General features: G+C 44.5%; 2 protein-coding genes across 6 annotated transcripts in view; one reads left to right on the top strand and one right to left on the bottom strand.

The window, feature by feature from the left end:
* TKFC (triokinase and FMN cyclase) overlaps positions 1-21,347 on the top strand; it is a 348,508-nt gene extending 327,161 nt beyond the window's left edge. For all 3 annotated transcript variants that reach the window (XM_078680630.1, XM_078680628.1, XM_078680629.1), the window contains exons 17-18: positions 1,194-1,283; positions 20,766-21,347. In XM_078680630.1, coding sequence (XP_078536756.1) covers positions 1,194-1,283; positions 20,766-20,927 — 252 coding nt within the window. In that variant the 3' untranslated portion in view covers positions 20,928-21,347. The remainder of the gene's footprint in view (positions 1-1,193; positions 1,284-20,765) is intronic.
* CYB561A3 (cytochrome b561 family member A3) overlaps positions 21,308-23,748 on the bottom strand; it is a 244,171-nt gene continuing 241,730 nt past the window's right edge. For all 3 annotated transcript variants that reach the window (XM_078680631.1, XM_078680632.1, XM_078680633.1), the window contains exon 6: positions 21,308-21,523. In XM_078680631.1, coding sequence (XP_078536757.1) covers positions 21,494-21,523 — 30 coding nt within the window. In that variant the 3' untranslated portion in view covers positions 21,308-21,493. The remainder of the gene's footprint in view (positions 21,524-23,748) is intronic.

The raw sequence follows: 23,748 nt of genomic DNA, 5'->3' as shown, positions 1-23,748 counted from the left end.
CACCTAAACCCCAGAAGCTTTTATATACAAATCACACTTTCTTGAAATAGATTTTGCAAATTTAGCATAGCATGATCATGGTTAGTATCGCATAGGCAAATAAGAAACATTTACGTAATTAAAAAAACATTAACACTAATTCATTTCTTAAGGTAAGAGAAATCTTCCATCCTCTTCCCTCAGCAACCATCCTCCTGAGATGACCAACACAAAATGAAACAACCCTCTAACAATGGCTCACTGAGTCTGCACTAACACTTCCAACAGAAGTTCTTCAAATGATACTTTGGGTACAAGGTGGCAGTTTAATTGACAATACAGTCTTTCTAATAATGTACAGTACCATTACATATACGTCATTCACTTAGTGCCCTATTGCGAGTCTGACCACCAGGCTCATGGTTGGGCAGCAGTGGTGGATCCAGCCTCCACTGCACCAGCGGTCGTACGATTCGGGCAGTCGGACTGCCGGTTCCGCCAGGGAAGTAGTCAGAGGCTGCAATATGCTTGGCGAGTTTCCTTTCTGCCAGGGTTTTCATGGCAGTTCCACTGTCATGAAAACCATGGCAGATAAGAAACTAAAGAGACCATGACTGAATATAAATATTAGCATAGCTTGATAATAGTTCTCCTTAAACATATTCAGGAGACATATTTTTAAAAAAACTGAGCACAAACATTGGGTTTCATCATACAGGGTCCATGTACCTCATTGGTTTATGGACTGGAAAGCTGAAGGTCACCTCCACAGACCTGATAGTGTTCAGTCTAAGCCTGGCTTCCCTGAGTTCTGTAGACAGCAAACAATGGTGCAGTCATGTCACCTACTGCCTAGTTAGACTATGGTGTAACTATTTCTGGAGGGGGCAGTCTGGCACCACCGTAACAGTCCGAGACAACCATCAGAATATTGCTTTGGCTGAATAATTGAAAGAACCCATTGGCACATGCCCATCAGTGATACCCAGTTGCTGGTCACAGTATGGCACTGGCTGAGGGAGCAGACATAAACTTGTATAGGATTGCTGCTCAGTAGACAGACGCTGCATTGTAGTGGTAAAGAAGGAGATGGGGGAGGGGGCTGAAATGGAAACTAGTTGACAAAGGCTCCTGAAGAACTGATCTTTCATTTTCTGTAGGACTGCTATTCCTTACCTCTTTCTTAAGCTCGAACTTTTCTTTTAACTTTCCAGCTGGACCCTTTATGTGCTGCAGCCAAGGAACTTCAGGCACTGAAGACGCCCAACGTGAATGCTGTTAAGGTTTTATCCGCAGCTGTGGAGGTTAGTGGTCTCTGTCCATTAGTTAGGCACAGCTGCTAAGACCTGTGCAGCACCAGAGGTCTTGGTGGAGGGGGACATCTGTAGATTTACACTGTCACTAAAGGGATGTAAGTCATGACCTTTATGTAGACCTTCTATCCACAAACGATAGCTCTGGAAGTGAAATAAACAAAGGGAACATAAACCTCTGTGTATCTTTATCTCCTGCTTTGGTTGTGTTGGGAGAGTCTCTTTTGTACTCATTGGCTGGGTGCATTTATTGGTTTAATCCACCCACTTTAGTTCCATTTTCTGAGGTGGTTTCTCTGAAATGTTAACCCTAAAATGGACATCCCTCCTAAGAAGCAGGACTCTTTAAAAGATTATTTTTATTTACATCAGACATTTGCTACAGACCTTGTTCTGCCCATCTCCTCTCCAAAGCTGCAGTTTTTATCATTTTCTTATGAAGGCACTTCTGAGATGTGGTTCGAGGTTTGCTGTTTTTTCTCTTTATTTTTTTATTTATTTTGTATTTATTTATTTATTTATAAAGTGCAACACTCATCCCAAGGGATATCAAGGCGCTGGAAGCAGAAAAACAAGGCCTGGCTGCTGAGAGGGGATGCAAATCATTATTAATATTTAGGGAATAGGTGGGTTTTTAGTTTTTTTCGGAAAATCAGGTAGCTGGGAGTGAGCCGTAGGTCCAGGGGGAGCTCATTCCATTTCCTGGCTGCCAGATATGAGAAGGAGCACCCTCCAGTCCTCACCTTCTTAATACGCTTGGTGCTGGCTAATGCTTGGTGTAAAGAGCGGAGGCTCCTTGTGGGGACATAAAACTCAATTTTCTCCTGGAGGATCTTCGGGCCGCTTAAATACAAAGCTCTGTGTGCATGACAGAGCAGTTTAAATACTGCTCTTTGACGGATAGGTAGCCAATGGAGACTTTTCATGCACATTGATGCCGAGCTTAATTTGTTTTTATTGCAGACCAGTTTGGCTGCGGCATTTTTAAGTACCTGCAGCCGCGTGAAAAGGTGCTCATTCATGCCCACGAATAGGGCGTTTCCGTAATCGAGCTGATTTATGAGCAGGGCCTGTGTGACTGTTCTTCTGCAGTCCAACGGAACCCAGGGGAAGAGTCTGGATAGCAGTTTCAGTGTTGCGAAACCTTTACCGCAAAGGGCCCGCACGTGGTCCTTCATGGAGAGAGCATCATCGATAAGAATGCCCAGGTACCCATTGTTTAGGGACAGGAGCAGCTCCGAGTGTTTGTGGCCACCAGGTGGCGTCCCAAATTAGTTTAGCCCCTCCAAAGAGCAAAATCTCGGATTTCCCTGCGTTTAGTTTCAGGCACTGCTCGAGCATCCACTGTGCCATCTCCGAGAGGCAGTTGTGGAGTTTTTTTTTTTTTAAACTTCTGATCTTTCCCCCAGGGCTACCATCAAATGTGTGTCGTCCGCATAAGAGCAGATTGCGATTCCCCACTTCCTGCAGATTTTGGCCAAGGATGATACATAGGCATTAAATAAGTTTGGGCCAGTCCTTGGATTTTCAGTCTTAAGTCTGTTGCTGTTTTCATAGGGCAGCGTCTTTCAGAGGTTAGTCCAGGACAGTGACCATTAAGATTTAGCCCCGAGAGGCTGCTCTTGTTTTTTGAAAAGAGGTCTAATATTTTGGATCTATTTATTTTGGTCTCTGTAAGTCTTCTCTCTTTCATAAGTTGCTTCTAGTTTCAGCAGAGTGGTTTTGGGTAGCTCGGTCACTTATGTGACGCTGGCCATGAGAATCATTGGATGTTTCAGAAACACATTTGTTTCAGATGTTTGTAGATCATTTTTCTGTACACATAGATGGGGAAAGCACATACCTGCAACTTCAGAGCGGAAACATTTAATTATAGGTCGGAGGCGTCAGATTGTTTAAGACTGCACAGAGTGCCCACTTCTGCAGTCTGTGCATCCTAATAAATACGTGTTGTCCTCTTCAAAACATGTGCTACTTTGTGCTATATATGCATATGTTCCCTAGCTACTATTACCTGATAGATGAATGCATAGGATAAAGTCTGTGTACTAATCCTGAATATTGTTAATCTCTTGCTAGATTCAAACATCCCTGGATTAGGGGTGAGTATTGGCACAACATGCTACACAGAAGGCGCAGCAACAACGGTTTAGCTTGAGTTTGCATCTAATGATCAGAGGTATCAGCTTTTAATCCCAATCTTTGTACGAATTTAAGGAGATTCTTTGTTCATTTACTGGATACTCATCCCCAAGATACTCAAAATAACTGGATGCTAATGAAAGCAAGAGGCCCTGATCCCACTGAGATAGAGTTCCCAGAGATGTCAAGGCTGCGTGTCTGGACCGTGATGCTCTTCACCCCAAAATGCTCTGCTATAGTACGTGAATGCAAGGGCATGACCCAGAACTTAAGGTGGGCTTCTTAGACTGAAGTGGCCCTTCTGCTTTACTTGATAGGCTCTTAATCCACAAGATGTCTTTAAAGGTCCTCCTCACTGTTTCACTGCTTTTTGCAATGGGCATGGAAATGCTATAATATTGCATCAGCTGGAGGTTGCGCAAAAAGCTGCAAAGGACCACTCCCTGGAAAACTGCATGATATCCGGGCAGGCACTATTAGTCTTTTGGTCCAGCTCATGTTTGTCATGAGTCTCTGTTCCACTGCAACAACCTGACACACTGGCTACAATTTTGTGTGCCACTTCATCCAAAAGGGGGCTTTGATTATTTATTCTAGATTCCCTTGGAAAGAACAGTCGCATCATCGGTGTCTGAGAGGGATCTAGAATTGTAGCTACTCTCTCCTTGACAACATAAAAAAATAGCGACCCTGGGGCAATACACATTGGCAGGACACACTATACATAACATAAAGTGAACAATCCGCCTAGTGTTAATGAAGGACAGGTCAAAGAAATATTTGATGTTGTTTATGAATATGTTAGTAGGTCATTATATGTTGTTTGGTAACTCTTGTGCTTGAAACACCACAATCAGAAATACCCGAGTAGTCTCACCTGGTCTTCCCTGAGCCATTCTCCCTGGTCCACCGCAGGCTTTCACGTTTGAGTGGAGGGAGGTACTTCCAGCAGGGTGGAGGTTGGCGTTCTAGCCTCACAATTGCTCCATAAAACCGGATGGAATACGGAACGCGCAGCAGACGCGCCGGTGGCGGGCCAAAGCCAAGCCCGTCTGCGCCCTTCTGCACCCGACCGTCGCCAGGAGCCAGGCACACCGACCTTTCATACCCTGAACCAGGTACCAGCCCCACGCTTAGATATTTAAGGGCAGATCTTCTGCTTCTTAGGGACAATTGCCATTACTTGCGCCACCCTTGTTCCAGCAACGGGGTGCAACGTTTAAACCACCTGGAAGAATTCTTCTCCTGCATACACTGCAGGTACTAGAGTACTAACCCATATCACGCAGCATACAGGCCAGATGACCCCAAAGTGCCGAGCAAATAAGGCACGGATACAAGGAAACAGCCAATTTGAATCCTGAATGGAAACACCCCCTAAGGCCCCCACACCAAGGCAAAGCTGGAAGGGTTTCCTGGGTAACATGAGATCACTTCCCAAACACGCAACTGAGATCTGGGACCTACTTAATTCGGAGGCACCTGATGTAGGCTTCCTAACTGAGACATGGCTAAAACCTAATAGCACCCTCACAATTACCATCGCTATAGCGGAGGGTTATAGGATTCAAAGACTTGACAGGCAGAACAAAACAGGAGGAGGAATAGCCATCATCCATAGCGACAGTGAAAATTTCAACTCTGGAGCAGCGCAGTAATGAGAATATTGAAATCCTTATTTTTCGGTTGGATCTTTCGCCACAAAATAGTTGGAAAAGGGCACTGGTATACCGTCCACCAGGCCCCATTGCCAAATTCTCTCTCCAACTCATGGAACTGATAGCACCTTATGTGATTTCTGCCAACAACTTTATGGTGTTGGGAGACTTCAATATACATAGTGAATGCCTAGACAATGCAGAAACGTAATCTTTTCTGGCTGAACTAGCTGCACTGAACGTAGTAAAAATCAATGATAGCCCAACCCACGTAGCAGGACACACTCTTGATATTATTTTTTCTAACTCACCACTCCTCACATGTGAAGCCCTGAGGCCACTAAGTTGGTCTTACCACGTGCTCATTGACTTCCAAGTGCAGTGACCCAAAGAACAAGAGGAGCACGTCTCAGATTACCAGTTTTGGTATAGACAATTGCATAAAATCAACCCAGAAACTTTCTCAAAGGCCTTTATACCACCTGGGGACATCGCATTTAGCAATATTGAGGAGAGCCTAGCCCTTTTCAATGAAACAGCCTTAGCCGCCATCGAACAGATCACCCCTCTTAAAATGCGATCAAATAAATCCAGGCAAACCCAGGCGGCGTTTTTTTCTCTTGAACTTCATAAGCAAAAAAATTCTATGTAAAAATCTGGAGAGAAGATGGCGTCGGACCCATCTTATCGAGGATAAAGAGAAATATAGGCTAGCCTTCCCACATTACCATACAAACATAAAGCAGACTCGAAAAGCCCATATAGCTCCCCAACTAAGCCAAGCTGAGAACACTCCCAAAGCCCTGTACCGGATCCTAAAGGCTTCACTAACCCCACAGACTGCGATCTTGAAGAAAACTTCTCTAAGTCCCTCTGCGATAAAATAAGCAATTTCTTTATACAGAAAATCGACACCATCTATAATAGGATCACCGCGGCAAGCTGCTCACAGTTCGCAGACTCCACAATGGTATCTCTACCTAGTCCAAGGGCGAAACCGCTGTTGAATTTCCCCCCTTTATCCCAGGAAGAGACAGAAACCTTAATGTGCAAGGTAAAATCCAGTTCGCCACTGGATGTCTTACCTGCAATAATCTCAGCCTCTCTTGCTAAACAGCTGTCAGATCCAATCTGCTCTTTATTTAATTTATCGCTGAAGGAAGGCCACCTACCACTAACATGGAAGGCGGCACAGATCATCCCAATCCGAAAAAACACTAAAGCTTCCATGGCAGATCTTTCAAATCTGCGCCCCATCTCCCTCCTACCTTTTCTGAGCAAAGTACTGGAAAAATAGGTTAATAAACATCTGTCGGACCATATCGAATCGGCCGGCTACCTTGATCCATCCCACTTGGACTTCCGGCCAAAACATAGCATGGAAACAGCCCTGGTGGCCATCAATGATAGCATCAGGGTAGCACTAGACAATGGTCAACCTACTCTCCTGGTGCTATTAGATCTCTCTGCCGCATTCGATACAGTCGACCACCAGACTTTGCTCAGGAGACTGAAGGAAGCCGGGATTGGTGGAGTGGCACTGCAGTGGATGACACTCAGACCATTAATCTGGGGCCATACATTTCAGCGCCAAGAAACCGCACGGTGATCGAGCGCTTTACAAAACTCTTAACTTCAACTTCAACTTCCATACCATTCCAGCATGAAAGAACTAACCAAGGGAGTGCCTCAAGGCTCTTGTTTAAACTCTACTATGTTCAACATCTACATTGCCCCCTTGGCCTCACTACTGAGGAACCACTGGTTCACCCCGATATCCTATGCAGATGACACCCAACTCACCTTTTCCTTCAGTAAGGCCTCTCAGACAGCCCAAACCTCCTTCTCCTCCGGCATGCTAGCTATCTCCCAGTGGATGAGAAACAACTTTTTACAGCTGAATGCCGGAAATACCGAAATCATGCTTTTTGGAGAGGCCCCACTGCTGTGGACACCAGAATGGTGGCCTACAGAGTTGGGAACGGCTCCAGCACCTAAAACAACGGCGAAGAACCTAGGGTTGCGTCTTGATCAGACCTTATCCATGAAAGAGCATGTAACACACACTGTTGGCTCATGCTTTCACGTGCTGGGCCTACTGAGAAGAGTTTTTCCATATCTTCCCGATTCCTTGGGAAAGACCCTCATTCAAACCCTGGTGTTAAGCAAATTAGACTACAGTAACGCCCTATTGATAGCGGCCAACGAGTCCTCTCTGAACCGCCTTCAGGTATTACAAAACATGGCAGCTCGTTTAACCTTGAACGCCCCACACAGAACAGCTTCACTCCCCCTCCTCCAACAGCTCCACTAGCTACCTGTGCGTATACGTGTGAAATTTAAGATCTGCTGTCTGACACATAAGGCTATATGGGGAAATGGACCATCCTATTAGGCAGAAAGGCTTCATCAATATACTCCCCTAAGGGACCTACGCTCAAGCTCGAAATCCCTGCTTAAAATTCCCAGGATTAAGAAAGCGAGGACAGGAGGAAAAGCCATTTCGTATTTGGCGCCCTCCTTGTGGAACCAACTTTCCACAGCTTTAAGGCAGTGGCCGGACCATCTGAAATTCAGGAAGGCTCTGAAAACTGCCCTTTTTTTAGACCTTTCTTATTGTGACAGCTTCCTTTGGTAAGACTGCGAGTGCTGAGATACTCCTCTAGGGGTGATTTAGGCGCTATATAAACACACAAATCAAATCACTCATGTATATCAATTGTGTAATGTTTGTTTGTATTTTGTGTTTTCAAAACTAAGTGTTGCAGTTGAGAAATGCCTTGATGAAAAAAAAGATTTTTTTTAAAGAAAAGTGAAATAAACCAAAAGGGCTAATGAAATCGGAAATTGGTATCTTTATTTTTGAATAAATCAATAAATATGGCACTTGATACCTTGTTAGTTTGCACAATAGAAGTGGTCCAATCTAGTTTGCGCAATGACCCAAGCCTCCTTTGTATTAGCAACCCCAAAATCTCCAGGCACCCACCTTGGCCAAGATAACAGATATTCTTTTAGACTCTACCATCACATTACGCATAGTAGGCAGGAACTTAAATGATGTGATGACCCGAAGCCTTGACTGTTCGGGGACAAGGGAAATACCACCACAAGACACAGCGCTGGCGCAGTTGGCGGAAAAACTGGGCCTGGTCGACCTCTGACGAAATCTGCACCTCGTAGGTAGAAAATACTCTTATTTCTTACTTGTAGAGGTACTATGCATAGATTTTTTGGCAAGAGGCCAATCCAATCAATCACCCGTATTAGTTCAAGTGGGGTGATTTAGGAGTAGGCGAGCAACCGACTGGAAACTCAACGCCTGGGACCTGAAAGACCAGGATGTAGCTTGGGGACTTAGGTTGGATAGAGAGCTATACTTTCCTAAAAACAAAGACTCAGTGCAGTCCAAAATTGTGTTTGTAGAGAGCTTTTATGAAGGTTTTATAGTACTAGACCACTACATGATTCATACACTATAGCACAATACTTTGCGGCGATCTCCACCCCAGGACTAAACGCGGAAGCACGTAACTCTCTAGAAGAGGAGTTTACGTTAAACAAAGTACAGGCCCCTATGGCAAAATTAAAATCTGGGAAGACTCCAGGGCCCAATGGCATCCTGGCAGAATTCTGTAAACGATACAGGAATTTATTGGGAACCTATTGCTAAATCTGTTCTTGGAAGTTCAGTAATCAGGGGAACTCCCCCCGGACTTGAGGTGGGCCACTATTGTGGATCTCTCTAAAGACGGGAAACCGAGGGATAAATGTGCGTCCTGCCCAATCTCCCTGCCTAATGTCGAGACTAAGCTATTGTCCACAGTCCTGGCCACTAAACTCTTGCAAGTTATTATCCCCCTGATCCACCGAGACCAGTCGGGATTCATGCCCGGCAGGTCAACACACCTTAACTTACGACGTACACATAATTGGCTGAAAACAATCAAGACTTGAAATTTTGCTTCAGCCCCCAATTCAGGAATTGGGTAGCGATGCTTTACAAGAATCTGATTGCGACAGTTAAGTCAATGGGAAGAAGTCTGCAGAATTCCCGATAGGCAGGGGGACCAGACAGGGATGTCCCTTGTCTCCTCTTTTGTTTGCTTTAACGGTAGAATCTTTGGCTTGTGTGGTGCGGTTGCACCCTGGATTGGGAGGGTTCCACACCTCTGAAACGGACAAGCAGGCAGAAAAAATATAGTTCTATGCCGATGATAATAATAATAATAAATAATAGGGGCATTTGTAAAGCGCTGAGTTACGCACACCGGCGTGTCCCCGCGCTGACGGTGAGAGAAACAAAAAAAACAGGGGCAAACAGTACTGGCAGGCCAAAGTTATCTGGTGTAGAGGTAGGTTTTTAACTTAGCTCGGAATCTCGTTCCTGCTTGTTCCAGGCGTAGGTCTACTGGGAGTTTGTTCCAGTGGTTGGGGGCCAGGTACCTAAAGGACCTGCCTCCCATCCGAGCTTTCTTTACCCTGGGAGTCCTCAGCAGTCCTCCGCCCGCAGATCTAAGCGCTCTAGGAGGTTCATAGGCTTCGATCAATTTCTGCAAAGGTCGGGGCGCCCTACCATACAAAATCCGATGACACGTGCAGAGAGCTTTATACTCAACTCTGCTCTTTACCGGAAGCCAGTGGAGTTTTCGTAGAGCCAGCTTCGAGGGCGCCCTTTTGGGCAGCCTAAGAATCAGGCGTGCCGCCGCATTCTGCAGCACTTGAAGACGTGCAATGCTTTTACTCGGTGCCCCAAGGTACAGCAAGTTCGCGTAGTCAAGCCTTGCGGTCACCAAGGCATGCACTAAGGTTTGACGCGCTTCCAATGGCAGAAGGTCTAAAACCTTCTTCATTCTCTTCAAGACCCCAAAACAGACTCCGACTACCCGATTGATCTGAGGCCCGAAGGTAAGAGCCGCATCGAACCACACACCAAGATTTTTGGCCTCCTGACAGGGGGTGGGAGTAGGTCCAAGACAGGATGGCCACCAAGCTGACGACCAGGCCGACTGGGCTCTCCCTACCACCAGCACCTCTGTCTTGCTGCCGTTTAGCTTCAAGCAATTCGCGGCCATCCAATCGGCCAGATCTTTCATGCACGACTGGAAGCCATCCGCAGCAAGACAGGGCGCGTGCGACAGGGAGATGACCAGCTGCGTATCGTCAGCGTATGTCACCAATTGGAGGCCATAGCTCTCCACAATCGATGCAACGGGCGCCACATATAGGTTAAAAAGGGTCAGGCTCAGGGACGAGCCCTGCGGCACGCCCTGACCCAACGGCACCCCTTTGGAATAGTGGTCGCCCTGCCGCACTCGAAAGCTCCTTCCTGTGAGGAAGTCCTGGATCCACCTCAACGCGGTGCCAGCGATGCCCCCTTTGCTCAGACACTGCAGCAAGGTGGAATGTGCTACAGTGTCGAACGCCGCGCTGAGGTCAAGCAGGATCAAGGCCATGGTTTGCCCCTCGTCTACGCCCTGTCTCAGTTGTTCTGTAGCCATGAGCAGGGCGGACTCTGTAGAGTGCCGCGGTCTGAAACCAAACTGCGTATCGTGAAGCAAACCCACCTCCTCTACATGCTTCATAATTTGGGTGTTCACCACCTTCTCTGCCACTTTGGACAGAAAAGGTAGGAGTGAGATGGGCCTCAGATTTTCCAACACCTCAAAGCCAATGTGAGGTTTCTTTCGGAGGGGGAGTACCACCGCCTGTTTCCACCCCTCAGGAAGTGTGCCAGATTCGAAGGAGATATCCCAAGACGTGCCTTATGTAAGGCTCCAGGACACTCAAACTGTCCCCCAACCGTTTGGGAGACACCGGGTCCATAGGGGAGCCAGATTTTACCGAAAGGCACGTCCTGACCAGCACCTCAGGAGGTGGTGTGGTGAAATTGGTAAATGAGCCTGGGATCTCCCTAGCCACAGATGTAGCTTCACACTCAACCCCTATAATAGGAGGATTGGGGAAGGTCGAGTACATTTTCTCGACTTTGGTGGAAAAATAGTGAGCTATGCGGTCACATGTTTCAATCGAACAGCTCTTCGGGTCAGCAGACGCATCGATTGTGGTCAGTGATTTATAGATACCGAAGAGCTCCTTAGCAGAGTCTTTGGCCCCTAGAATTTTCCCTGCATATATATACTATTATATATAACTAAACCTGCGACTACTATTCTGGTGCTTTTCCAAATGTTGAGGGAATATGAGGCCCACTTGTGTCATAGTATCAACTGGGATAAGTCAGTGCTCCATGCCCCACGGGCCTACGAGAACCCCTACTTGTACCACAGGGGCTTTAAGTGGTCAAGGATGGTTTCAAATACCTAGGGATATTTGTTACAGCACAAAGGGAGATTTGGTCGAGTCGTAACATGGGGAGGGTGTTGTTAGGCTTTCAACCATATGTCGTACGATGTCGATGCTTGCCTCTTACATTGATGGGGTGGGCAGCCCTATTCAAAATGATCATGGTCCCCAAGTTAATTTATACACTCCAGAATACCTACTACCCAGTCTCCCTAATTGTGTTTACTAGGATTAACTGAGATTTGAGGACCCTGTTGTGGTACGGGCAATAACCAATAATACCGCTCAAACCTCTACAGCAGAACCAACATAATGGTGCACTTCCGGACATTGAAGGGTACTACTGGACTGGGCACCCCACTTGATCAATATAAATAACTATCAAAGCCCTTAAGGGCATATATACAGAGTGCAGAACTACCTCTATGGTGGGAAGGGCACCCAGACACTGCTGCCTGCGACGCAGGTCCCACTAGAAGCCTGGGCAAAAGCCAACAAGACACTTCGATTGGCCTGCAGGATTACTAGGGAAACCTCCTTCTGGAAAGGGACCTGGCTGCTTGAAATAGCAAAACTGCAAAGTTTTGGAAACTGGGATACCATACATATCTCCAAGGTTGGGGATATTCTTGAACAGGAAGACATGATGCATTTCTCCTCATGGAAACGGGGAAATACCAGCTACACCTGATCCAATTTCTGAAATATGCACAATTGCAACACGCCTGGTGAGCCATGGGGATAGAACGGGCAGAGATAGCTGAATACGCTTCATGGGTGGACAGATTTCAATCGAGGAACTAGGGAGGGGTGCAATTTCTGCCCCGTATAAAACACTTCACAACAACATGCTGGATACCCTGGACCAGCTACATGGAAGGTGGCAGCGGGATGCTGGGGACCTCGAGGATATACTGGGAGGCAGTACTGATGCACCCACGTGAAGTGGCTATTGAGTAATGTCTGATGCAATTTAAAATCCTTCACAGGGTTTACTCTGTGATCGGAACAAGTTCCATAGCATGGGGAAAGTGCCAGTCATGACCTGCGTACGTTTTATGGATGATATAGGGTCCTTCGTATGCACACTCTGGGAATGTCCCATTATACAAGCGCATTGGAAAACAATCATTCAAGAGCTCTCAGGTATTCTTGAGATTTCACTTCTACTCGAACAATGGTTTGTTCTGTTGGGGATCCAATTTGACGTAGATGTCCTACATTTTAAACCTCATTTTAGTGCTCAGCGAGATGTGGCCAGGTATTGGGGAGCACCTGAGGTACCCTCCCTACAGGAATGGAGACGAGGGATGGACCTGTACATAGCGGCTGGAAAGGTGATATTTAGTGGTAGAGACTGTCCCTGTATGTTTTACAAGATCTGGGGGTGACGGCGAACTTATTGTGGGTTGGGGTCCGTAGAGGGTAGCAGGGGCATGACACCGGGTTCGAGTGCCAGTCAGACACAAATACATGACGAGGTCTTGTGTTGTCTATTTGTATATTCTGCTCCATTTTACAATATGTTTGTGTATCTTAAGAGTTGTATTAAGCAAAGAAATGAGACATTGTACACCATTATTAGCTCTATGCGGGTAATGTTCAGTGTGCTATGTGCACGTATTGCCTTCGCTGGTTTGTGTATTCTAATGAAAATAAAAAAATATTTTTTTAAAGAAAGACTGATTTGTATATGGTTGTATCCAAACTGGGGTGATGAGCAATAAAAAAAGATGTAATAAACCCAGATCTGTGACTGGGGGTGAATGTTTTATTTGTTCAGCATTTCATCTATCATTTGTTCTTTCTCCTTTTGTCACCCTAAGTGGGAAGGGGATGCCCAGACGTGGGTCCTGTGCCACTGGATTCAAGCTAGCCTGGCTGATGAGGGGTGATACCCGGAATCTGGTCTCACAATGCTTGTTTCCAGTCCAGGGACGACTTGGCCTTGCAATTTGGGCTGGACTGTTCCCATGGGGAGCAGGGTCAAGACTGATTTGCATTTGGCTGTGTCCAAACTGGGGTGGTTTGGAGAGCAAACAAACAATGGATTAAACCCAAATCTGTGACTGGGAATGAATACTTAATTTGTTCAGCATTCAGTCTATCATTTGTTATTTTTGCTAGAGTTGCCAAAGCATTCTTGGGAAAGAATTGCTGTAGACTTCTTCAGTCCTGTAGACAATGGACATCACCTGATGGTGATGGTTGATGAATACTCCTGTTTTCCATTGATAGAAGATCTCTCATCTATGACTTAAGGAAGAGTCATCCAGAGATTAGACGGCATCTTTGTAACCTGGACTGCTACTGCAATCTTAATATCTGACAACAGCCCACCTTTCAACAGTCAATAATTGAGAGACTTTGTCAGCCATCTGAATGTAAAAAGCACACCTCTTTGGCCACAGACCAATGGCCTTGTCGAACGTTTCAGGAGTACTTAAGAAAGCTGTTCAGTGTGCTGTATTGGAAAAGCTTGAGCGTAAAACCATCTACAATTCTACTGTTTAAGTTTACCGTTCAACCCCTCACCCGACGCAGGTGAAAGCCCTGCAACCTTGATGTTCGGAAGAACCCTGATGGCCAAGATCAAGTACTGAGGAAGAAACGTTTATAAAAAACTTGGATTGTGAAAGAAAAATGAAGGCCTATGCAGACAGGTGCCAATATGCAAAAGACGTTACATTCACTAGAGGAGATGGAGTACTTGTCTGTCAGACTAGAAAACAGAAATCTGATGCTCCCCCGATACTGAGCCATTTCATGTTGTGACCAGCAAAGGACACATGGTGACTGGCCAACTTTCTGGGAAGTCCATTACGTGGGATTCCTCGCATTTCCAACATGTGGGTCATTGCTCACTAGAAACTGATGTAAATGTAGCGACTGGTTCTGAAAGGACCATTGAAAACCAACTGACTGCTGCTGTTCCTACATCGCCAACGCAGATCACAGACACTTCTACTGCCTGTCCCCAGTTTCTGAAAACACACTCAGGACGTGTAATCAGAGCACCAGGTAGACTTATTGAAGAGCTATGATTGTATATATATATTTATAAATACATTTAAAAAAATTATTTAACAGAGGGGAGATGTAGTGTTGTTTGAGTTAGCAGTGACAATGTTCTTGGCTCCTGATGGACTCCGTAGAACTGGGACGTAAGAGTTAGAGGGTAGTGAAGTGAATGCAGCTTTAGAATGTTGAGTTTGCAGTTACATGCCGATGAAGAAAGACGTGTTATACTAAGCTCCTTGTCTATCATAGCATGTACCCAGGGTCGGGAGGATGCTGCAGTTGGTACCCGTGAAACTGCAGAGTAAAGTGGGGACAATGGGAGTGATTGATATACTCTGAAGTCCACTGCCCCTTCCACAGACCTAGCAATGTTCAATTCACAATACTAATATTTTCATAATTGAAACAGCGTCGCCCTACTGGTCAGTCAGTCAGCAGTCTAGCAAATGACCACTAACTGAGCTGATGCCAGCAGGGTGGACTGGTAGGCATTATGTAAGTGCGCATGTCAACAGACATGTGCACTTAGGTTTCTCAAACCCAGCTGTGTTACACATCTGGGTTGGAGAAATGTCACAGGTGCCGAAGCCCTGTCTAAGCAGCGAACCATGCCGCTCAGACCAATCCTGTTAAGTATCTATGGGGTGACCCAGTATCCCTAAGAACCTGAGCAGTAAGGCAAAATATAAACAATTGGTTCACTCGGGTGCACTGTATTTCTTCACTTATTTTACATTTTACACAATATATTCATTCATTGCAAGAGAAGTAAATCAAAGCGAACACAATTCGTAGATAAAAAGGAGGAATCCAAACCATCTGCAGTATTGCAAGATACATTATAAATTGTAATAATTTATAAGTACTCTCATTTGAGAGGTATAAAAGGCTGTCAACTTTATACAGTGGCGTGCAAAGTGAAAATTTGTAACAATTGGTGCTCAGTGAAATTTTGTGCAAGGGTCATATACAATATATACAATGCCAATTTCCAGTGACAGGGAGGGGAATGGGAAAAAGGAAGCGTGGCCAATATTACAAAGTCACTAAGAGTGTTCTGTACACAACAATAGTCAGTCTCAAATACAGAATCCTTACAAAGATGGTCAACAGTTATGTTATGTCGACGTTTCAACGCTAGTGTAGCGCTCTTGAAGCGTCTGCGCGGGTCTTCATCAGGACTGAGTAAGGTTGAGGGAGGTAGGGGTATATGTGGCAGCCTAATGATTGAAAGGGGTAACTGTCAGGTTTGGATTCACAAATATTTAGTTATTTAAACAACTACGATTGGTGCATAGTGGTAACAACTCACCTCAAAGTAGGCCCAGCCGGGCTTTCCTTTGGAGTTCAATGTTTTCTTCTAGGCGATCAATAGATACACGACTCTCTTACGGTCGAGTTCTGTTATGGAGAATATTGGCCTGATTAGATACTCCCTATTGTTCGTGCAGAAGTTAGCACAGCGTTAAGTAGCCACCACATTCTTAACGCTTACCATGAAAATTTCTGAACAAGCCCAATCTGTCTTCGGGATCCCTGATCGCTGATAATGCTGTCAGCTGTGGCTAGGGAGGAAGGGGCAGTGATTTAGCCTTATGCGCAACAAACTAAAAAATTAAGAAACTAGCAAACTAAATAAGCGAGGCTAAGTCGCGGGTATTTCGCATCCGCTTACCTTAATTATTACACTGAATCTTTCGTTTATTTTAGATTATTCAGTGCGGTCCAACAGGATCCAAAAAGCTGCTCGACCCGGCGGTGAGAAGTGCTCTGTCCGGGTACGGTTTCTCTGTGTCACTGACCGCGTCAGAATTACTAAACTAGTTAAAGCCGGTACGCAAAGTGCGAGGACACTACCGGCGCTGACACGCAGCTGGTTGCTAAGCAACCCTTGGGACGTCAAAAACACTAGATTACTTCCTCATGAATGCGAGCAAAGCATCGCAACTAAGCATTCATAATATTATAACAAACAGTTTATAAAACCTTTATGTACGGCGTGTGCAGTTAGGTAGTAACACTACCGCCGCCAAAGGAACGTGGCATGAGAAGACTTATGTGTATGCGCAGGAATGTGGATGAGTCAGCGCGACATTCGGTTGATTGTGCAAGCTGGTGTGTCTTCATCATTGTATTTAATTATATAACATCAACCTCGTAGGTGAATTACATATTAAGGCATATTAAGTACACAATGTTACTGAAGGCATATCCAATTTTACATTGTTGTGGGATATAAAAATTTAGCATACAATAATTATTTAAATCATTAAGTGAAGGCATAAAAGTTCAACAGGCACATGCAGACATGTACAATCATTAGAATACATACATCATCATAGTCCCTAACATACGTTAGTGCGCCTACAGGTGCTTACATCTGAGATCTGAGGACGTTGGGTGGTATCACCATTATGGGTGTGGAAAAAGGTGGACGTAATCTGCATCTTATTATGTAGGCCTGGTCAAAGCAAACCATATACTAACCGTCGTAGTTATAACTGCCCCATTTGTCTGGTAATTTCCTCAGTCTCATTCAGCCCATTCTGCAATGAGTTGAGTGAATGTATCCATCGACATTCTTTATAGTTCATAGAACGCGTGATTGAACAACCCCTAGGATTGGCATGGATCTTTTCCAAAAACCACCATTTCATATCGTCGTGTGTGTGGTTATGTGTAATGTAGTGTTCAACCAAGGGGGCCCCTAGCGTTTTACACCTTACACGGCTCATGTGTTGCAAGATCCTAGTTTTTACTTTTTGCGTTGTCTGGCCTACATAGATTTTGGCACAAGGGCAAAGGATAGCATATATCAGATTTGTACTATTGCAGTTGGTGAAGTCTGGCAATTTGTAAGTCCTGTTATTGTGTGTGAAATTGTTTCCCTCCTGGCATAGGTCACAGGCTCTACAGGTCCCGCACTTGTGATGTTCAGTTATGGGTGGAAGACCAACGTAGTCCCTCAGGTCCGTTCGCTTCGGTGGTTCCAAGAAGGCTTTCACCACCATGTCCTTGACATTTTTTCCCCTTTTGAATGCAAAGATGGGTTTTTCAGTGGTTTGAAGTTCACCCGCAATCAGATTCCAATACTTCAGTACGATCTTCTTAACATCATTGCTCTTTGTGTTGAACGTAGTCACACAAACGATATTATCAGTATCACCAGATTTATCTCTTACTTCCAATAGTTGTTCACGTTGGCAATACCATGCCCGTTTTTTTGCACGCTTGAGCAAGTTCTTTGGGTATCCCCTCTCCTTCAGGCGATTAGTCAGTACTTCTGATTCCCTGAAGAAATCCCTTCTATACGAACAATTTCTCCTTATCCAAAGGTATTGCCCATAAGGCAGGTTGTCTCTCAAGTTGCATGGATGGTGTGACCCATACATCAATAATGTATTCCTTTCCATTGGTTTGCGGTAGAGGTCACAATACAGTCTGCCTTCTTCTGTTCTGAAAGTTAGGCCCAGTAAGTCTATTGAATCCTTGCTACTAGACATAGTCAACTGAATGTCACTGTTCCTCTGGTTAAGCCAAGCATGGAACTCTTCTAGCTCAATTTATTTGCCATCCCAAATCATGATCACATCATCGATGTATCTCTTCCAGACCTCAATCTTGTTGAGGTATGGGTTTGTGTCGCTGTACAGATGCTCTTCCTCATAACTGTCCATAAAGATGTTTGCTAGACTTGGGTCATATGTAGCCCCCATAGCCACTCTCTTGCACTGATAGTAAAATTGTTTTTCAAACACAAAGTAGTTCCTTTTCATTGCTATTTCCAGGAGCGTGATGAGAAAAGAGGTGGCAATGGTCTCAAATCCAGCACAGTTCTAATTACTTCAGTAGTTCTGTCCTGTGGAATAGATGTATAGAGCGATGATACATCCATGGTGACTAATATTTGTTTATGTTGATCAAAGGGGTGGTCTTCAAGCGGTTGTATTATGTGCATCGTGTCACGTACATAGGATTTGGTCTTGGGAACCCAATGCTGCAAATAATGATCTATACATTGATTTAATGGTTCAAATGCCGACCCACAACCTGAAACGATTGGTCTACCCAGTGGGTTTTCAAGTCTCTTGTGCACTTTCGGCAAGGTGTAAATGGCAGACCAATCCTGGCACTGCTCTCAATGCAGGAGAGTAGCGCCAGGATTGGGTACAGAGTCTGTGCCCCAGTGCATGCTGGGACTAGAGAAGAACCAGAGAAGTGGACCAAGGCGGCTGCCATGAACTCGGGTACGATTCTTAAATGTACTTATTATTCCACGTTCACGCTTCAGTACTGCAGCAGCCGCCACTGGATAACAGCATTATCAACACAAATAGGGCTAGCTTGCTTTCAGCACATGTTCATTATAGTGTGATATGTCTGGATACTGGGAGAGAAAACTCACAGAGAAGCACTCAGATACTGGCTATTGCTTTGATTTACTCAAAAGAAAGTGCCACACTCTATGCCACACACTTGACAGTAGAATGTCACTCATATGCCAAGTGAAACCTCAAAATGACACACAAAGGCGGTCTCAAAAGTTGGCAGCTGTGTTAATTAGCTTGTTCCTCCTGCATTTTAACAATATTTAGGATTGCATTTGTTCCAGTGTAAATGTACCTCCTGATACTCCTTGGTTTGGGCACAACAAGAAAATATTCAAACTAAACATACTTGAGAAATGTGCTTTGTTGTGGAACATCATTTCGATTCTGCTTATTTTTTAAATTTCGGACTAAACCATTAGTCCTGTATTGGAATTCTAGATCTGTCTCTTCTGCTTGACCCAGTTCTCTCAGATCAGTGTTAGATGTGCTGCTCTCTTCTTCTGGGAGAGTGTCTATAGTCAGACCTAGCTCTGTTTTTTCTTTCAGAAAGGCTTCTTGGAGGTCCATGACAGCTCGTTCTTGACTCTTATACTTAGAATTTTTGTCTATCGCTCCTCATAATGCAGACAATGCTGGCCTTGTTGCTTCAGTTCTATCGGTTGTTTCCCCCAAACCAAAGTCTCTTCTTCTGAGGGGGGGTTCTACGAAAGGTCAAGTGGCATGGTATTCATCTTCTCCTGGCATTGACCAGGGACGGCCAATGTTCTCTCTCATGGGTGGATCTCTTGAAGTCATGCAGGCCATTCTTTGTCCTTACCGTAGAAAATTACAAAGGGGTTATTTATTCCCTTGTGGACAGTCCGTCAGGGGGCAGAGGCTATGGCCTCAGCCACCCTTGAAGTGTACTATCCACCCTATTGAAAGATCAATGTTTCCTCGAGAGGGTCTCTGTGCTGTGATGGAAGTCCCTAATCTGGCAGCTTCTTAGACAGGACTGCTTGGTTTGCTGAGGTGCCGTAATGTTTAAAAACCTACTCTGCAAAATATTGTTTACAGAAAACAAATTCCCAAACACAATTTTGTTTTCTCCTAACATAAAACACATAGCCCTGCCACACAGGCATTTTTATATACTATGACTGAACAGCCTGTGGCAGCAAGATCACTGGTGGAGCCAGTGGAGGCTTAACTGACAATAACCCAGTGGTCCCCCTCCTCTCAATGTGGCATGGAAACAGAGTTTGGCAGGAGAATACACGCTTTTATATGTCTTCCAGTTGATTTAAACCCTAAATGAGACCCAGCCAAACCCTTAATAAAGCCCAAAATCTCTGATGGCAGCCTTGTTCAGCCCTCCCGAATCCGGGATGGTTGGCAGGAGAGCCTTGGAGAGATCAACTTGCATGCCCATTCTCTTCTGAGAGAGGGTTGATGTTCGTTCTTGTTCTGACGCATACATACAAATTAAATCTGTAACAGGACAATTGGCATAGGTACAGAGTCTTTGTTTCATGCAATGACCCTAGTTATAAACAGATTAATGCAGAAAGGGTACATTGTTGTTGCCTGGTGTAGGTTTCCTTCCGTTTAGCATATTGTAATATTTTTTTTAAGTTGCTGCTATTCATGTTTTTTGTGATGTATTGATTTTTTTTTTTTTTTTTTAGAATCGTGCTTTGAGCATAATTTTAAATTGTATTGCACTGTATTGTTTGGATCAATTGATCATTTAAAAAAAAATACATGTATTTGTAAAGAATAAACTTTGGTATATCTTCATGTCCCTGACCTTTGGAGTTGCTCTAGTAGTTTAATATGTGAATGTGTGACATGTATGAGTACATGTAATTAAGAATCCTAAGGGTAAATTCTTTTTTAACTAATACTTGTTCTACAAGGACCTTCCAAACTGTGTTTCTCTGATATCAGTCCAAAGTAGCTTGTCTCTTTTTTTGATGTGGGTCTCACATGTCACCCCTCCAGCCTCTGACATGTTTTTCTTCTACTCCTGGCAGAGGGCTGAAGCAGTGGCAGAATCTACTAAGGACATGGAGGCCGCAGCAGGAAGGGCCAGTTACATCAGCTCATCGCGGCTAACCCGACCAGACCCAGGAGCTGTGGCTGCTGCCGCTATCCTGCGGGCTATCTTGCAAGGTCTACAAGCAGGGGAGCAGTGACCCAGGAGAAAAGACGCCACATTGTCAGCTCGCTCATTCCCCATCACCGATGTAGTAAATGCAGTTACTGCAGTTTAAGTCAAAGACCTTCAACACAACCCCGGGCAAGCAAACACAATGAAACAAGTGCTATATAAGCGCAGAGGATCTTGCAATTGCCTGTGCATAAGAATCCAACAATTTGATGTTCTACGTATGTTTACTGTTCATAATACAATTGTAGTAAATTTACAATAATAATAATTAACAATAAATTGGAGGGAAAAAAATCATTTGAACTCAGAAATCCTTGGTTTGGTTTTTACTATCTGATGTATGTATATTTGGAGTAAGTGACCATTAAAAATCTGATGGCAAACAAAACACAACTTACACCTGTGTCACTTGTATTAGAAATAAAATCATATTTATTTCACTTAATATGGCTTAGTGTCTTTTCATTCATGACATATTGGGGGACAGGGCGTTCAGTTTTCTCGAGTTGGCACAGTGTTGCAGGAGGAAGAAGCTGTACAAAATGTTGATCTCCTATTGCCGGTCTGTCATCGGCGAAGCAGCTTGGCTCATCATCCTCCATCCTCTTCCTCAAGCAGGGGCTGAAATAGTTTTTTTTAAATCATGTAAGTATGGTTCAGCAGGAGCAAGTCACACCATTTTAACCTTGAAGGCAGAGCAGCCTTAGATTATAATGGCATCCACCCTCCCTTGACAAAACAACTTCAACCTCATCTTTAGAACGTAGGACATCTTGCCTTCAGAATCCTAATAGACACAGGATCTCACTGCTTTCATCTCTGTGGATCTGGGGATGTAGGAGCCACAGAAACCTTTCCTACACTTAGTACTGTAGTTGCTATATAAATCAATGGATCCTTCAGCAAGTGATTTTGAAACCAAATGATCCAACTGCTCCAGCACCAAGCAGACATACCCTTTAACAACTCTTGCCCATAGCCACCTAAAAGCAACCCACTGACGTGCCCTAAGCATAAAACATTTGCTGAAACTAATGTCTGTCAAACTCTTATTTGTAAAAGCTGCAGAACTTAATGACCATAGAAACACAAAGGTGATACCAACACTCTATCTCTTCACAATTTTGCAAGCTACCTTTACCACTGTGCTGCCACTGTTAATAAAACTCTGTGCTCCCAAGAGTGTGTACCTTCGAAACAACAGTTTCCCTCTCCCTAATGTGTACCTCTTGGCTTTATGTGTCGTCCCACAGTCTTTTCTTCCCACATCCACTGCAAAATTCTGTCTCTGATCCCCTCGTGTGATTTTGCACCATTTCCAACAACTTTGGTGTTCTGTTCTGCACTCTATACAGCACCCCATGTAAACCTTCTGCTGTTCCATCCAGTTTGTGTACCCTCTGGGCATTTGTACTAGTGCCTCTCCTGCATGTAATTTGGTGCCACGCTGGCACCTATGTGCAACTCTCTTACTTTTCATTCCTGTTTCCCAGCCAGCACCCTTTTTGCTTCTTTGGCATGATTTGTGGACATCTACCATCATCATACTTTACTATCTACACCCTTCAGGCATGCGTTCTGTGCCTTTCCCCCTCCTTGCATGTCACTGCTGTTCTCCATGTGCCTAATAAGCAGCCGCTGTTTACCAACTACTGTTCTGCATCATTCCCTGGGTAACTCCAAAGTCACTCTTTTACTTCTGCCTTTATATGCTTTACCCTCTTATCTGTGATCATTAGCTTCCTCTTTGCCCCACACCTATTAACCCCATTGTGAGCATGCCTTGCACCTCTCACAGACATTTCTACAGGTGTATTGCTTCATAATGAGAACTTCACTATATTTGTAACATTGCGATGTTTCTGTTGGTCCAACCACTTACTTGAAATATTCATAATGAAAAAGGTTTTTTCAAACTTCAAAGAAAGAGAGATTAGCCTGGAAATTAGGGACTGCTGCTCCTTTAAGGCTACAACCAACATCACCCAGCCCCCGAAGCCTACATGCCCTTAGGTCTCGCTCGCACAGAGGTGGTCACAGAATACTGCGGCTCCCAATTTAGACTGTGTTTCTTATTTATAACTGCTGTGTTATGGGGTAAGTCTTTGGTGACTGTTATATTGTTGACAAAGATATTAATTTGCCAATGGAAGCATGCCCCTGGTATTTAGCAAGTGCTCTAGAAATATGGGCTGGTAGAGATTTAGGACTCCATGTGTCCTTTCATCTATCATAAAAGCCCAATATGAACAGTTTCAAACTGGGCAGGGATAGGGTTAGTGTTCTTCAAGACTCAAACGTAATGCAGGTCCCTTTGTAATAGTGAGTAGCCCAACTATAGTTTAGGTTTCTGTTATATTGGTGACAGAAGATATTTTTTTCTGATTGAAGTAGGCCCCCTTTCGTGTAACAGCTTTAACAAATTCACTAGAAAGATAAGCAGATGATTAAGATTCCATCTGTCCTTTTATCTACATGAAAGCGATAGTATGAACAGTTGCAAAATGGTGTATGATGGAGGGATAGTAAATTGCAAGACACTTTGAAGAAGGTCTTTGTGAGACTGAGTATTCTAGCTCTCGGCATCCTGCAGAGAAATGAAATTGGACCTCCTCATCGCTATCCTAGTTTGGTGGAAGCCTAGCACGCCTGTCTGGTTTGCTGAAGATATCTCAGGGGACCTTCAGAAAGGTTCCCTGGCAATGCTTTCTGCCAATTGCTAACCATTGGTTTTGTGATGAATAACTCACATTTCTTGTTTTCTATTTGCTGACCTATTTGTTTTAGGCTGTATAGCATGAGTTTGGCTCTTCCCTTGCCCAAACCTTATTTACAGTATCCTTACA

This window comes from Lissotriton helveticus, chromosome 3_1 (genome assembly GCF_964261635.1).
Source record: "Lissotriton helveticus chromosome 3_1, aLisHel1.1, whole genome shotgun sequence".
NCBI classification, from domain to species: domain Eukaryota; kingdom Metazoa; phylum Chordata; class Amphibia; order Caudata; family Salamandridae; genus Lissotriton; species Lissotriton helveticus.
This window is presented reverse-complemented; position numbering and strand designations above follow the sequence as displayed.